This window comes from Ursus maritimus, unplaced genomic scaffold, assembly GCF_017311325.1.
Source record: "Ursus maritimus isolate PB19 unplaced genomic scaffold, ASM1731132v1 scaffold_23, whole genome shotgun sequence".
NCBI lineage: Eukaryota > Metazoa > Chordata > Mammalia > Carnivora > Ursidae > Ursus > Ursus maritimus.
Genome location: NW_024424786.1, coordinates 27,392,135 through 27,409,792, shown reverse-complemented (window position 1 = coordinate 27,409,792; position 17,658 = coordinate 27,392,135). Strand labels below are relative to the sequence as shown.

At 39.1% G+C, this 17,658-nt stretch overlaps 1 protein-coding gene across 2 annotated transcripts in view; it reads right to left on the bottom strand.

Annotated features, from left to right (window-relative positions):
* Positions 1 to 2,144: 2,144 nt before the first annotated feature.
* The window catches only part of TTC17 (tetratricopeptide repeat domain 17), a 115,197-nt gene continuing 99,683 nt past the window's right edge, over positions 2,145 to 17,658 (bottom strand). For both annotated transcript variants that reach the window (XM_040638970.1, XM_040638971.1), the window contains 3 exons: positions 6,581 to 6,700; positions 4,877 to 5,020; positions 2,145 to 3,299 (listed from right to left, as the gene is read on the bottom strand). In XM_040638970.1, the coding sequence (XP_040494904.1) occupies positions 3,168 to 3,299; positions 4,877 to 5,020; positions 6,581 to 6,700 (396 nt within the window). In that variant the 3' untranslated portion in view covers positions 2,145 to 3,167. The remainder of the gene's footprint in view (positions 3,300 to 4,876; positions 5,021 to 6,580; positions 6,701 to 17,658) is intronic.

Below are 17,658 nucleotides of genomic sequence, written 5' to 3'. Positions count from 1 at the left end.
GGGAAGGTGGGGCCCTAATTCATTCTCCATACAGTGTGGAAACCCCATAGAAATGGACATGAAAATGTGTGCAACCTTGTAGAGATCCCAGGAGAGACCACCTCGAAAACTTCCTTTATAGGGAGGTATCCTCAACCCCAGGTGCTTGTGGGGTTACCTCAGATGTTAACGCCTGCTGAATAAGGACAAAAAACATAAAATATATCAGGAAATCCAGCACCACTCATTAGTGAATTAACTCAACAGTTTTCTCTGGATACCTTTCGTGTAACAGGGATTAGAGATACATCAGGGTACAAAACAGTTAAAAACTTACTACACTGTATGTTAACTCACTTGAATTTAAGTTAAAAAAAAAACATAAAAACTTTGCAGTTAGAGCTTACATTTAGGTTGGGTGTGACAGACAATAAATATGTATAGTAGACTCAATAATGATTCAAGTTATGGAGAGAAGTAAAGCAGGAAAGGGGATTAGGGCATAGTGGAGGCAGATGCCACAATTTAAAATACCATGATCAGGGAAGGCCCACAGTGGTGTTGAGATGCGTCAAGTGGGTTTTTGGGGAAAAAGCAAATGCAGATGCCCTGAGTCAGAAGCATGCTAGAAATTTCAAAACATAGTCAGGAGGCCAGTGTGGCTGAAGAGGAGTGAGTAAGAGGGAGAATAACAGATGACACCAGAGAGGTGAGCCAGATTAGGTTTTTTAGATAAGGCTTTACATCATTGCAACTCACTGGTTTTATGCGGACAGATGACACAATCTGCCTTATGTTTTAACAAGAGTTAGGATTACTTTAGGATTTTTTGACCCAATTAAATGGAAGCAGGGAACTCAGATGGGAAGACCAAAGTTAGACAAGAATCCTTGGGAAGGGTAAAGAATTGTTTTGGACCATGTGAAGATATGGGTAGACAGATAATGAATTTAGGGCTAAAAGAGGCTATCTATGCTGGAGGTATGAATTTGGAGGTCACAAGCATGGAGATAGGATCACAAACCACATAACCAGATGAGATCAGTAAGGATGTGAGAGAATACAGAGAAGAGCAGAAATTTAAAGACAGAACCAGGGTGGGGTCAATAGTCCACATGCCCAAGTAGAATTCATTCCTAACGAACAAGAAATAATAGAGTGATTTGAAAAGTAAGAATGTTGAAGATGTTCAAGTTGTTAAAAGACTAGCATCCACAAAACAAGGAGAGATCATGAAACATGAGCAGATATGAAAAACAAGAACCACACAGAAATCCTACAAATGAAAAATATCATTACTGCAACAAAAATCTCAATGGCAAAGCAGACGACTAGACACAGCTGAAGAGTCAGTGAATTGGAAGACAGAATGGAAGAAATCCACCAAAGTGAAAAACAGATAAAAAAATTTCTTCAGGTGGCATTTCTATTAAATGCTCTCAGAGGCAAGCTCCTTACTTTCCAGGCTATTTCATGGAAGCAAACTTTTGAATCAGGGTCCAGAAATGGAACAAAACTCTTAACACAGAGGAAAAAGTAATTTATTTCTAGAATTGGGAAGATGTGATGGCAGGACTGAAGACCTCTGCTAACAAGAGTTAACATTCGCTGTCTGTGTAGTGTGTGCCTGGGGACTCCCACCAAGGCTCTGATTACCTGGATGAATTTCAGGATCAGCGCTCACCTGAGGGGATGTGACTTTGTGACTTAGACAATTCTTCCTTTCTGGGAAGGACAGTTATATACCCAACTCTGAACACTTGCTGATTGTGCATCTCTCCCGGTCAAATGTATCATGCTAATAAATTCATCAACCATAAAACCCAGTGATGGATTGTTTCTCCCCTCACCTTGCTGGTTGTGGAAAGAGAGGGAGAGAGAGAGAGGGAGGGAGAGAAAGAGAAAAGAAAGAAAGAAAAAAGAAAGAAAGAAAGAAAGAAAGAAAGAAAGAAAGAAAGAAAGAAAGAAAGAAAGAAAGAAAGAAAGAAAGAAAGAAAGAAAAAGAAAGAAAGAAAGAAAGAAAGAAAGAAAGAAAGAAAGAAAAGAAAAGAAAGAAAGAAAAAGAAACGAACGACCCAGGACATGACAGGATCAGATCTAGTTATCGTTGGCTTCTGAGCTGTCCACATTAGCCTGGTTTTAAAGAAAAAAACACACTCCAGATCTATTTTGCTCATAAACAACTTTTATTTTTGTTCTCAGTATGTGCCCTTGAAGATTCCAAAATGTCTGGAGCTTCTGATTCTCCTGGGACCAGAGGTAAAAGCATTGTACAGAAACACTCAACCTTGGCGCATCGCTCTCTCCCGAGGAGCTAAGTTTGAAGGCCTCAGAGAGAGGGAGCTGACACTCACACCTTATTCCAAGATGGGTAACACGGTGAACAAAGAATTAGTAAAACACAGACTCAGTCTGTCGAGGGCTTCAAATATACATATTCTATATATATAAACCTGTTATATAGGATTTCAACTTATCGGTTTCCTTGTGATTTGTAATTAAAGTACAAATGATATAGATGTTGTACACTGCTGATTTCCCCTTCTCAGCCCCCCTCCCTCCCCAACATAAATAACATTACAAAGGTCAGGTGATCCTAAGAGTTTTTGTTGTTGTCAATATTTCGTTTTAAAAATCATTTCCCCTTCCTCCCCGGCAAACTACCTCTGACGGTTTGTGACATAGCAGCATGGAACGGACACGACGGGGGACGGCATGGATCTAATGGCGAGAGCGCACAACGTTGCTTCTCACTGGCACCGGGTGGGCTTCTGCATTTCCACTGACAACAGAGGCTACGACAGGAAGCAGAGAATGTGCAACGCGGTTTCGTCCTCCGCCCACGAGGAGGAGGAGGCCGGCTGGACCACTGAGAAAAGCCCTAAAGGCATTGAGGTTTTGGAGACAGAGCACAGCTCCAGAAACGTCTTGGCTCAGTATTTACACGGTATCTTTCCGCTGCATTTTCCTTTTGAGAAATTTGTGTTTCTGAGGTTGGCTGGGGGAAAGAGGGAACTTAAAAACAAAGACAAAATGATTCCCACGTATGTAAAAGTCCTGTTGTAAGTCTTAGTTATTTTCACACACATCATTAAAAGTAGATACTGACAATGATTGGTTTCGTATTTTTTTTTTTTTTTTTTTAAGAGCATGAGAAGAGAGAGAGATGAGAGAGAGAGGAGGGTGCACTAAGGAGAGCGCCGTCCCTTCTTCAGCATTAAGTGACACTGGATGGTCTGGATTCGGTTCTTGGCCGGAACGAACTCAGGCTGCAGCTTCAGCGTCGATTCATACCACACCAGGGCTTTCTCAAACTCCTCCTGTGAGGGGCACAGGGACAGATGTGAGAGGGATACCGCCACCTGGCTGAATGTGTACCGTGACTTCTTTTTCCTTGAGAAACACCTCTGTGCTAGTAGCAATCCTGGGGGGTTTTCTCAACGGATCTACGTCTCTGAGGAAAACTCTGGGGTCTGGAAGGTGACACCACGCCCAAGGTACAGTATCACGAAGAAAACGAAGGCAGAGCCCAAGAGCCAAAGGGAAAGGGGAGATCGATTTTACAAAGGTCTGAGCCAAAAGTGGGAGTAATCCTGGAGGTGACGGTGAGGACCAACATGGCTGAGTATTGACCGTGTGCCAGGCACTGTGCTGGGTGCTTTATGAAAACCCTCCACTGAATCCTCACAGAAACCTCTAGAACTGTGCCTGGCAAATGCTCCTTATGCATCTGCCTGAATTTTCTACTACAGCTAGAAAGATGGAAGTCAAATATCTCAAAGTCAGGTGCTGTACATTTTGGAACAGTTTTTTTTCTCCCTCACATTTAAAAATACGAACATCATTTGAAAATGATCACTGTCATATTTGAAGGCATTCACCTTTCACTTAGACCAATACTCTCAAAGAAGAGCCCAAACCAAATGGTTAAATGACTCCTTCTAGGCAAGTGAGACGCAGAATTCCTCATTCATAGTAGCAAATTTCACATTTACTGGGGACAAAAATAGATTCTTCGATTTTAAGAAACAGAGAAAGAAATTTGCACATTCAGCAATACGTACCCGGCCAAATTACACTCGCTGCCTTTCAAGTCAAGGATGACACATAAAACTTACAGCTTCAAGCTGCTCCTTCTATTAACCTTTATTGAGAGTACCTTGGGAATCGCCCCATGTGGGACACCAAGCTTTAGATGAAAATGCATAGCATGATTCTCATGTTAAATTCAGCTATGACAGCTTCCAGGGCACCCCTGGGATTTTAAGTTCTGAAATCAGTCCTTGTTTCTGACCAGAATGAGGGTTCTGGATGATGGCTTTGCCGTTTGCTCTGGAAATGGTATCCCATGAAGCCAGTGGCATGCCACCATTCATGAAACACATGACGAGCACCTCGTACGTGCCAAACACTGTGAAGTGCTAGGGGCAGAAAGGTGAAGAAGAGTCTCTTCCCAAAGGAGTGCATCGTCTGGAGGGAGAGACAGACACTTAAAAAGTAAATGAATAAACCAAGGTGAAAATACGGCAAGAATGACATGCACAGGGCCTCATAAGCGCAGTGATATAAGTACCTGGCCCCACCTGAAAGCAAGAGCGCACGGGTGTTTCTGTCCACGGGGAGTGTTAGGTAAATCTGACTCTACCGTGAGTGTGAAACTCACCGGGAGGAGCTACACAGTTGCAAATACTTAGATGAATTTCATGTACTATTTTTTTTTTTAATTCACAAACTCCTTAGCCATAAAAAATACCTTTGTTGGAGCTAGCAATCAGAGACAAAAAATGTACAGGAAACTGGAGGGCACGGACACCATCAAGGGAGTTCTGAAAGCAAAGGTGAGGGGGGGAGAGACAGTGGCAGAGGTGGTATGCTCTGCCCCCGCCAGTGACCTCACCATCGCCACGTAGACGTTGCCCAGGGTGAAGTGGTTCACGGCAAAGTGTGGCGCGATCTCTACTGCCATGGTGGCTACTATGACGGCGTCGTTCCAGAGCTTGGCGTTGTGCAAGATGTTAGCCAGGCTGATCAGGGGCACGTCCTGGGAAAGCAAGAATGGTGAGAAGGAAAGGGTACTGATGTGCGAGCCTTCATTCCTGGTGGTTCTGACCATAAATAATGCAGTAAGTTTTTCCTGCATGACCGAGTAATGCAACTGAACCTGCGAGTCTTCTGGTTGCTACTGGTCTGTGACAGATGAGGAGACTGCATGAGGACACAAACCAATGCATTACTCCTTTCATTAGGAAAGTCTGGCCTCAAACACAAAGTGGAAGAGTCAGGTGAGTAAACAATCTGCTTGGTGAAGTTGCTGGTTTACATGCTGGGGCAGGCTTCTGTCTCATTGCAGACTGGTAATAAACAATTCACAGCCTGACGCCTGTCCTCAGATGACACTTGTGAGTCCTGCTGTGGGAGAGCCGAAGTGTCTTCTGCAAGGTCCACGGCATCACCTGCTTGAACCAGGGCCGGCAAACTCTGGCCTACAGGCCGAAGCTATGCCTGCTGCCTATATTTGTAATGTTTTACTGGAATGTAACCATTCCTGTTCCTTTACGTATTTCTGTGGCTATTTCATGGCGGAACCAAGTGGCTCCAACAAGGCTGTCTGGCCCGCAGAGCCGAAATTTTTTTCTGACCCCTGACCTAGAGTGCTGGCTGGCCCTTGTCTATGGCTAGCAGTACAGAGCACAGAATGATGGGCTGAACAAGTAGCAACACTGTTATTAGCACAAATACTGAGTCCTTTAAGCTTGTTACTCAAGCAAGCACCACCTGCACCACACCGTACCGGGTTCCACAGGAGATACAGAAGACCTAGGGGAAAAGGACCCACCTTCGTCCTTACTGGACACTCATGGAGTGAGGTCATTATGTGAGGTCACAAAGCTAGCAAGAGGCACAGCTCCTGTCACCATTCCATATGCTGCCCTTATGAACAAAGAAGACATGAGCCGTGTCTTCGGGAGGTCTGAGATGTGGAGGCGAACGCAGAACTCAGCACGTGTGGATACAACTGTGCTGTTAAAAAGCTGAACGTTCTCAGTCATCTCAGCAGTAAGTGGCATTTTTGGAAAGACTGATGTGACATCACACTGATGTGATGTGCTTTTTGTTTTTGTGGAAAAGGTGAAGTCTGAAGGAGACCAGGAACTGGCCGATATGTAAGAAGAGATGGAAACTGCTTTGGTTTTGGTGTCTGGAAACAAGCTTAATTCAGTAGTATACATAAAACAAGTATCACAGGCCTCCAGGTCCCCTGGGGGTAAGCTAATCCCAGAAGGACTTGAGGGGTGACAGCTTGCCTAGGCCAGTGCATTTGTTGTACGCTGGGTGGCTCTGCAAACAGTAGAAGGGACATTAAATGATGGACTCTTGAAGACCTTCCCCCGTGTTCCCACTTGCGGAGGCAGGGAAGGCATGGTAGTGGGTCTCACTCCCAGGCCTGCAGCAGTATAAGTGGGGTTGAAGGTTCTGCCAGCCTATGCTAGCCTTTTGCCACTTTCTTACTGGCCGAGCGTGAGGAAAGATAGTTGAAACCTCAGAATAAACAGTGGAAAGGACCAAGAGACAGAAATTCGCACTTCAGAGCTGCACTCACCTTCATCTGGTGTGGAGCATAGTGGAGGGCCTGGCGGAGGCAGTCGATCGCCTTCTTTCCTTGGCCTTTCACTCTCCAGTAGAGGGCTGCCATGCTGGAAAGGACCCAGGATGTCTGGTTCTACAAAGGAATGATCAGTTGAAGCTGGTGTCTCTTAAATATATATATTAGAGAGATTAGTCCCATGTCTGTGATATGAATTACAGATACATTCCCTCAGTCTTCTGATGTCTACCCTTGGGCCTCTGGTTTTTTGATGTGATGTAGGCTTTGATTTCTACATACTTCAGTTTATTACTTTAGATGGCTTCTGGATTTTTCAGTTGTAGCTGACAAGGTCTTGCTTACTTCAAGGTTATCAAGAAATTTTACCACATTTCCCCCCCAGAACTGTAAAGTTTCATTTTTCACATTTAAATCTTTGATCCATTGAAATTTAACTTGGTGTAAAAGGTATGGCTCCAACTTAGATCGTTACTAAGTTGTCCCAATAAGATTTAACAAATTATTCATCTCTCTTCCCTCAGTGAGATGCTAACCTTTACCATATACAAAATTTCAGCACTTAATTTAGGTCTAATCTTGGATTTTCCTGTCTACTTCATTTGCCCCTTTTGATGCACGGTCTCTAACTCCCAGCCATCACAGATGAAGCAATCAGAAAACTTACCCTGCTTCCTGCTTTCTACCTTTTTTCTTTCTTCCAATCTAATTTTTTGGTAATTTCATTACTCTTCATCGTCAGGGCGTATAGTATTCGTATTCTGCTCTATCGCCCTATCCCCCATATTTGTTTTCCTATTGGTTTTGCAGCTAAATATATTCATTGATCACTGACATTACTTTCGTGTGGTTTCCCCAATCATCTGGTGGTTGGCTGAGGTTCAGCCCACTACTGTCAGTGGGAACAATATTCTTGGACACTGTTGTTATGGGCTGAACTGTGCTCCTCCAAGACACATATGTTGAAATCTCAGCCCCTCATACCTCAGAATGTAACTGTATTTGGAGATAAGGTCTTTAAGGAGGTAATTAAATTAAAATGAGGCCGTCAGTGTGAGGCCTTAATGCAATACGACTGGTTTATATGAAGGATTTATAGAAGAGGAAGCGATACTTCAGGGTCCTGTGTGCAGAGGGACGACCCTGTGAGAGGCAGCAAGAAGCTAGCCATTGGCAGCCAAGGACGGAGGCCCCAGAGGAAACCCACCCTGTCGGCACCTGGATCCCAGACGTGTGGCCTCCAGAAATGTGAGAAAACAAATTTCTACCACTTAAGGTACCCAGTCTGTGGTGCTTTGTTATGGTAGCCCTAGCAAACGAATACGATCATACATGTTCAAAACTTTCTGTCTGCAGCCCTCATACCTGAAGGACAGCTGGCTGGCTGTAAAACCATGGCTCATTCTTTCTTTCCTTGAATAACATGTTGGCACTGTTCCATTGCCTGCTGGCACGGATGGCTGCTACAGAGAAATCTGAGGCTGCCTGATTTATTCCCCTTTCTTAGTGACTTGGTCCTATTGATCGGCTTCTCAGAAGGAGTCTTTTTTTAAAACTCAAATGATCTTTCATTAATGCCAATATTTCACACATACAAAAGAGCATGTTTATATAATCATATATATACATAAGTGATTATATAAAAATATACACTTACGTGATAAAACATAAAATAACGAATCTCCCAGAAGCTGCCAGCCTAGTGAAGAATGAACTTGCAGCCAGCCACCTATGTGTCTAGCCTCTTGCCTTTTCTCCAGAGGCACACACTATCCTAAATGCTACGTTCGTTATTCCATTGCTTTTTTATACACTGTTCCATCTCTCTCTCTCTCACACACACACCCGTATATTTGCTTCAACAATATAATCCGCAGTGTACTTCTTCCTGTGCATTATAAAAGTGCTCTAATACTGTACAGAGACTTCCGGGCCCTGAAATTTTTACTCAACACTCTATTTCTAAAATTCATCCATGTTGTGTGTAGCTTTGACTTATTCAATTTCCTTGCTGCATAATTAAATGTCCATTAAATGAATATATTATATTTATCCATTTTCTGTAGATGGGGGCTCTGAGTTATTTCCTGTTTTTAAGTTTTCTGTTGCAAATAAATGTGCAGTTTCTCTAGTCTAGAGTAGATACCTAGGGGTAGGACCGCTGGTTCACAAGATATGCACATGTTCAACACAACAAGAGAATGCTAACTTGTTCCCTACAGGTGCTGTAACAATCTACAATCCCACCAGCAATGTTTAGACATGCTTCTTGCTTTGTAGCCTTTCTAATTCTCGGTGTCGTCAGTGGGGGTAAAACAGCATCTTACTGTGGTCTTGGTTTGCATTTCCTGATCATTAGTGAGACCGAAACTGTTTCTTGAATTTATCAGCCACACACATCTTCTTTCAGTGAAATGTCTGTTAATATCTTTTATGTATCATTCTACTATTTATCTTTCTCATCGATTTGTTTATATGTTCTGCCTATCAGTCCTTGTAGGTTGAATGGGTTTTACACATACTTTCTCTCACCCCGGCTTCTCTCTCTTTCATTTAAAAAATGTCTTTAATTTAAAAAATTTAAACTTTAATGCAGTTGAACTTACTCACATTTTCTCTTCTGGTTAGTGCTTTAGTATCTTAAGAAATCATTTTCTATTCAAAGGCCAGAAAGATCATCTCCCACATTTCATTCTAATTTTTAAGGCTTTGTCTTTGATACTCGAGTCCTTAATTCACATGGAATTCCTTTTTTGTGTAAGCTGTGAGGTGAGGATGAATGAGCTTCCTGCAAAATCCCTTCTCTCTCTGTTGATCATCCACAGTCCAATGTATGTCAGAGTCGGCTTTAGAACTTTATTATTATTATTATATTTTTAATTATATTATGTTAGTCACCATGCAGTACATCATTAGTTTTTGATGTAGTGTTTCATGATTCGGGCTTTCTATGTAGTCCCCCCTTGTCATTATTTCTGTTTATCCTTGAGCAAATGGCATTATGGCTTGTTTTATAATTTTTCATAAAAGTAAGGCAATTTTCACAACCTTATTTTTTTCAAGAGTGTCATGTCCATTCCTTACCCTTCCATATAAAGGTCTGCTTTTCAAATACCATAAAAAAAGCTTGTTGGCATTTTGATTATGGTAGCATTGACTCTATAAATCAAATTCGGGAAAACTGACGTGTTTATGATGTGTGTTGTCTTATCCATGAACATTATATATCTCTGTTTATTTAGGTCTTTTAAAATGCCTTTCAATAAAGTTGTATCTTTGTGCAGACAGGGCTTACAAATTTTTTGTTAGATTTATTATTGGGGGCTTCATATTTTTGTAGTGATGGAAATACATTTTGAAAATTATGTTTTCTAATACTTTTTGCTACTGCATAGAGATTATTTTTATTGACGTCACAGGCAGCCATCTTGATAAAAATATTATTTCTAAAAATTTATAGATTCTTTTGGGTTTGCTATGTAGATAATCACATCATTTCTGAATAATACTTTGGTTTTTTTCTTCCTAATACTTACGCCATTAACTTCTTTTTTTTTTTGGTTTACTGTACGTGCTAGGACTTTTGGTACAAATTTGGAAAAAAGTGGTGATGGTGGGCATTCTCTTTCCTGACTTCAAAGAATTATTTTAAATATTCCCCATTTAGAATCATCTTTGCTGTAGTATTTTGTTGATTCTTCTCATCAGATTAAGGAAGTCCTTGTCTAGTCTTAATTTGCATTAGATTCACATCATGAATAGTATTGCATTTTATCAAATGCAATCTACTGAAATAATTTCATAATTTTAATCCTTTAATTTGGTTGATGAAATACAGAGTTTTCCTAAAGTTAGACCATTTTTGTATTTCTGGGATAAACCCAACTCGATCAAGGTGCATCTTGTAAAAGAAAAATAAATGCTGCTAGATTTAGTGTGTTAAAATTTGGTACATGGTTTTGATACCTATTGTTTGTAAAGTGAGCTTAGAGTATAATTTTTCTTTCTTATAATATCTTTGTCTAGTTTTGTTTTCAAGGCTACACTAGTCTTGTCTCAAGTAATTAACTGGGAAGTTGTTCCCTTTTCCGCTGTCCAGAAGAGTCTGTTTATATTGAGATGGTATATTTCTTAAAATTTTGGTAGAATTCACATGTAAAATCAACAGGCCTTGTATTCTTTGCGAGAAGATATTTTTTAACCTACTGCTTCAATTTATTTGAGTTATAATATCCAAATCAATTTGCGTAATTATATTTTTCTAGAAATCTGTCTTCTTTACAACTGTTTTCAAATTTATTGGCATAAAATTGTTAATTGTATCATTTTCTTATCTTTTTAGCTGTAGTTTTGCTTCCCTTTTCCTTCAATATTGGTTATTTGTGCTTCATTTTTTCTAGATTAATTTTGCCTGACTAGTGCCTCAAAGAAACAACTTTTGGATTGTGGATCACCATTCAATCTTTGGTTTCTATTTCACTGATTTCTGTACCTAATAATAGAACTTAAAAATGCAAAAATCAAAAACTGATAGAAAATAAAATATATACAAATTCAGAATTATAGCTGTAGATTTCAACATACTTCTCAATAACAGATAGAAGAAATATACAAAAAAAATCAGTAAAGATAAAGAAGACACGAACAATATTATCAAACAACTTGACCTAAATGACATTTCTAGAATACTCTAACAGTAGTAGTATTCTTTTCTGATGTACATGGAACATTTACCAAGGCAGATCATATTCTAGGGTCATAAAACAAGTCTGAATAAGTTTAAAAGAATTTAAGTCACATAAACTATGCTCATTTACTGCAATGAAATTAAATTAGAAATTAATTAAAGAGATCTGGAAAATGCCCAATAGTTGGAAACCCAAATAACATACTTCTAAATAACAGATCAAAGGAGAAATTAGGAGGAAAATCATAAACTATTTTAAAATGAATGAAAATACAATAAAATTTGTGATACGCAGCTAAAACAGAATTTAGAGGGTAACTTTCAGCACTAAACACCTACCTTAGAAAAGCAAGGGATCAAATCAATAACCTAAGCCTCCACATAAAGAAACTAAAAAAACCCCAGCAAATTAAATCCTAAGAAGCAGAAGATGGGAAATAGTAAAGATAAGAGCAGACGTCAGTGAAAGAGAAAATAAAAACAACAGGGAAATATCAATGGATCCAAAACCTTGTTTCTTGGTTCTTTGAGAAGACCAATAAAATGGATAAATTTCTAGTCAGTCTGATCAGGAAAAAAAAGAGAAAAGATACAAAGTACCAACATCAGAATTACGAGAGTGCATGTTACTACAGATCCTACAGATGTTAACAGAATGAGAAAAAAATATATTATGAACAATCCTATGCTAATAAACAACTCAGATGAAGTGGACAAATTTCTTTAAAGACACAACTAACAAAACTGACTCAAGAAGAGAGATAATTTGAATACTTTTTATTAAAGAAATTGAATTTTTTAGAAATTTCTCACAACAATCCTGGCCCAGATGGCTTCACTGCTGAATTCTATCAAATATTTAAGGAAGAAATAATACCACTTCTCTATAAAGTCTTTTGGAAAAATAAGGTGGAGGGAACACTTATTAATTCATTATACTCATTATAACTCATTATACAAAGTATTAACCTAATAACAAAACCAAACAAAGTATTATAAGCAAAGGAAACCAGAGAATAACACACTTCATGATATAGATTCAGACACTGATTGGCTTATCAACGGTGGGGAAAGGTATTTATGTTGTTATTTGTTAATTTCTTTCAGTAGATCAATCAAAAATTTTTGCTTTACATTTTTGAGATTACTTCATTGGGTATGTATAAGTTTAGAACTAGTATATCTTTCTGGTGAATTAAATCTCTTACCATTAGATAGTCACTTTCTCTGCCCCTAATAATTTTTTTGTTTTGAAATATATTTTTTCAGGTAATTAATAACTATACCTACTTTTTTTTGATTAGCAAGTACCTGGTATATCTTTTCCCATTTTTTTCAACATTTATATTATGTTTCAGGCATGACTCTTTATTAAATCTTTTCAAAATTTCCAATTTGACATTATTGTGACTGCTATATTACAAATCTTTTTTTAAAAGATTTTATTTGAGAGACGAGAGATTGTGTGCAAGCAAGCTCAAGTGGGGGGAGGGGCAGAGGGAGAAGCAGACTCCCTAGTGCTAAGCAGGGAGCCTGACTCAGGGCTCCATCCCAGGACCCTGGGATCAAGACCTGAGCTGAAGGCAGACGCTTAACCAACTGAGTCACCCAGGTGTCCCTTATTACAGATTGTTTTTTAAGACTGTTTACTTCTTGGCTTCTATTTGTTATCATTTTTTGTTGCTGCTGTTCTGATCCTTAAACACTTTTTTCCTCCTTTTTTTTTTTTTTGCCACTTCTTGCATTTATTTTGGTTTTTGTTTTTGTTTTTTTGTGATCCTCCCCTTCCTTGCTTCATTATTTTATCCTCAAAGGTTTGGGATTTGTGCATTCTTTTTAATGGTTAATCTTAAATCTTTACTCAATATTAACGTAAAGTCCAAGCAATATGTTAAATCATTCCTCCTAAACATTAAGAGGCCTTTTGAACACCTTAACTCAGATTATCCCACCCTTAAATGTATATTGTTTTGTACTGGATTTCGGTTTAGTCATTTCTCTTAAAAATCCCACAAATTAATCGTTTTCTACAGACAATGTTTGCTTGGGTTTGCATGCCTGTATCATTTTATTTGCTTAGCAAATCTTTTGTCTCAGACAATCCTTCTTTGGCTTTCATATAGAGAAGTTCTTTTATTTTTTATTTTTTTAAAGGTTTTACTTATTTGACAGAGAGACACACAGTGAGAGAGGGAACACCAGCAGGGGGAGTGGGAGAAGGGGAAGCAGGCTTCCCGCTGAGCTGGGAGCCCGAGGCGGAGCTCGATCCCAGGACTCTGGGATCATGACCTAAGCCAAAGGCAGACGCTTAATGACTGTGCCACCCAGGCGCCCCGAGAAGTTCTTTTAGGTAAGAATCTTGGTAGTAAACTTTTCCGTTATCTTTAAATGTCTTTATTCTCTCCTTGTAAGGTACACAATTCTAGGGAGGCCCGGTATGCTTTCAAAACTATCATCTGGCTTAGATAGTTGCTATGAGAAACAGGCTGTCATTTTTTTTTTTAAAGATTTTATTTATTCATTTGACAGAGATAGAGACAGCCAGCGAGAGAGGGAACACAAGCAGGGGGACTGGGAGAGGGAGAAGCAGGCTCCCAGCAGAGGAGCCTGATGTGGGGCTTGATCCCAGAACTCCAGGATCACACCCTGAGCCGGAGGCAGACGCTTAATGACTGAGTCACCCAGGCGCCCTCAGGCTGTCATTTTAAGCATCATTCCTCTGTCTGTAATCTGTCCTCTCTTACTCCATAAGGGCAGAGATCTTTGTCTAAACTTTTCTTCACTGATTTATCCCAAGCCTTAAAAAGTATTTGGTACACGGTAGGCCTTTGCTACATATTTGCTGATGAATAAATTCATGCATGCATGTTGTGGTCTTTATTAAGTGGTCAGATGCAAATCCAAAATTCTATAATCTGCTCTGTGGTACTGTGGCTGGAACACTGCAAACCATATTTCTCCCTTGCTAGCAGGCTTCTTATTAGGGTCTGCAAATGCGCACACTAGGAGACTGGAAGGCAAGAGGGAGAAGGGACTTTTTTCTTCCTGTTTGCATGTTGCGCCTGAAAGTGTCATTTGAGCAACAGTACTTTGCACTCCCAGACCCAGCCTCACTGCACCCCTTTAGCAGCCAGGCTATGCTCCCTTTTCAGAAGCTAGAACTCCCACTTGCCAGAACTCCTGCCATGAACACCTAGATTTTGAAAACCCCACTGCCTGCCTGCCCCTCTCATCCCTAGTGGTAGGAGCCAGGCCCAGCAGATGGCATCTCTAGCTTACCGCAGTCAGGTGTTTCCGTGTTTCTTTTTCACCCTCCAACAACAATGTCATCAATTCTCTACCTTCAATTTGCTTTTCGGAATCACCTAATGTTGTTTCTGTTTTCCCGACAGTACCCGAACTGAAATAGATGCTTTTAGGATACCTCTGTCTTTGCTGTTTTACTATCATGTAGCTAGGCATGGAATTTTTTTTATTTATCCAGCTTGGAAGACAGCGTGCTTCCCGAATGTGTTGATTCACTTATCTTCTTGTCTCTATAATATTTTGGTAATTTTTTACACAGAGCTTGCAATTCACTAGTTATTTAATTATATCTAACTCACCCAATGAGTATTTGACCTAAATAAACAAATATATTTTTAGTTTAAGGTGTCGATTAGTTTAACTTGCTCATTTCCGATATGCTATTTGTTTGCCTGCCTTTGAGATAACATTTTAAAAATATTTTATAATGACAAATATCAAAGATATACAAAAGAAGATAATAGTATAAGAACTTCCATGCACTCATCGCCCAGCTTCAATCCTTATCAATTCATGGCCACTTCTGATTTCCTCTAACCCCTCATCCATATTAATTTGAAGCAAATCCCAGACTTTATATATATAATTTCATCAGTAAGTTTTCCAGTGTGTACTCTAAAAGATAAAAGCTCACGTTTAAAATCTAGGATTAATAAAGCTTGCCTAAATTATTGAAAATTATTTTTTAATATCATCTATAGTCCGGTTTCCCCTGGTTGTCTTAAGCAAGTTCGTTCTGCTTTTATAATTTGAATCATAATCTAAATGAAGTCCATATGCTGACACTGGTTAATGTGTTCCTAACGTCTCTTGATTTCTAGGGTTCATCTTCATCTACTTTTTAACATGTCTGGAGAAGAAATGGGGTTATTTATCCTGTAGTTTTCCACTGACTGGATTCTGCTGATGGCATCCTAAGAGCCACTTAACATGCTCCTTTGTCCACGTAGTCCCATGAGTTCCGTCAGACGTTTGACCCACCTCAGATCGGAATTACTGAGGCGGGAGGGTGGCAAAACATTTCACAGGTGGTCACGTGAACGTCCAACGGTAGCCACACACCGTCTGAGGGTATTTGTGAAGTTAGCAACGAGTGATGATCACTGCCATAGATTAGGAGCAGCGAAACTGTAATATTCTAATTTTACCATTTCCAGTTTACTAGTTGGAATATTTCTATAAAGAGACTTTTTCTCATCAATGAATCACTTACCCCAAAGTACGGTTCATTTAGGAAGGAAGGAAACATGCTTGTTATTTTCTTTTCATATAAAAAAAATCCCCAAGTTGTTCCCATGCATCCTCCAAAAGCAAATCCTCACAGTGAATTCGGAAGTTTAAATATTGTTTAATATATGTGATGTGTATCTCCCACTCAGTTGCTTTGTTGAGTTTTGCTGCTCAAAGTGTTCCATCTTTGGCCAATGCGAGCATATTCCAGTTGGCTCCGAGTTCTTCAACCTTGGTTGACTTTGGGAGCTTCTTTGCTTTCCCAGACTTGGCAGAAGCCATTTTGCCAAGATATTCTGCATCCTTTTAGTGGAAAATGGTATCTAAAGATCAATATCTAGGCACAAAGTGTGCTTACCAATACTGGGCTACTCACTGATATTAGTCTTGTCAGCAAATAAAGTTAGGAAATGTGTAAATATATGACAATGTTTTGCTGGTATTTCCAATTCACGACTACAGACGTTTACTTAACATCATCATTCTCACACTTTTACGTCCTTCGCCCATGCCCAAGCTCTAGTTCTCAACATCACCAACAAAACTACTCATTTATTTTGCATTGCATACACTTACACTCTCAGGACAATATCAGTGTTATTAACAACAGTATTACTGAAAACGAATAAGGTTTTGTTTTGTGTTTAGGGTAAATCCCATCAGGGAGGTAGTCAAATAACTGTCTTTTAAAGTCACTTGGAATAGTTCCTCTTGATGTGGTTACACTCACTAACTGAATACGTAGTTGGACTCACTTAACTTCAACTAGGAACTGCCTTATTAAAATTTGTCTTTTAATTATATAAAATATTTGTTTTCAACGTCAAATAGAAAAGACAATGTAGATTCAAGGAAATCTAGCTTCATGCCTGGTCTTTCCCATCCAATTTCTTTCTTTCCCCTATGGAAAACCACTTAAAAGTCTTTTTAAAAGCTACTCTTCCATTTTAAAATATCTGTTTCTTTCTACATACATCCCCCACCTTGCCATTGTTTAAAAAGCAAAATTTTGTAATCAGAGAGATGATTTTTTCCACTTTTCCTTTTTTTCACTGGCTATCTCCTGGAGATTATTTCATAGAAGTTTACAGAAATTGTCTTCATTCTTTTTGACAGCTGTAAAAGACTCCATTGTGTGGATGTTCACACCCAATAAACACCCACTGAGGACTTTTTTATTTAATCAGTCTCCTGTTGGGCATCTGGGTTGTTTCCAGGCTATTTCAAATGAGGCTATAATCAACAGCCTTATTCACAGGTATTTTTGTATTAATTTTTTGTCCAGTGTATTTTTAAAAAGGATTCCTGAAAGCTGGCTACATGGGTAAATGAATGTATAATTTTGCTAGATATAGTCAATTTTCTCTCCATAAAGGTTATTCCTTTTTGCCTTTCCACCAGCAATGTATGTATGTCAGTGCCAATTTCTCCACAGCCTCAATGAGTCTATCAAACTTCTGGATTTCTGCCAATGTCATTGGCAAGAAATATCTCACTGTAGTTTTGATTTGTTCTTTTTCTAGCTTTTTGAGATAAAAACATAGATAACTGATTTTCGGTCCTTTTAAAAAAATATATAGCCATTTAAGGGCTATAAACTTCCATCAAACACTGCTTTAGCTGCATCCTACAAGTTTTGACATGCTTTATCTTTATTATCATTCATTTCAAAATATTTTCTAATTTTGCTTGGGCTTTCATCACTGACCCATGGGTTACATATAGAGGTGTATTCCTTAATGTCACCAAAATTGCTGAGGATTTTCCATCTGTTCTTTTGCTTCTGATCTTCATTTTTTTAATTTAATTCCACTATGGTCAGATAATATACTCTATAAATTATTTCAATATT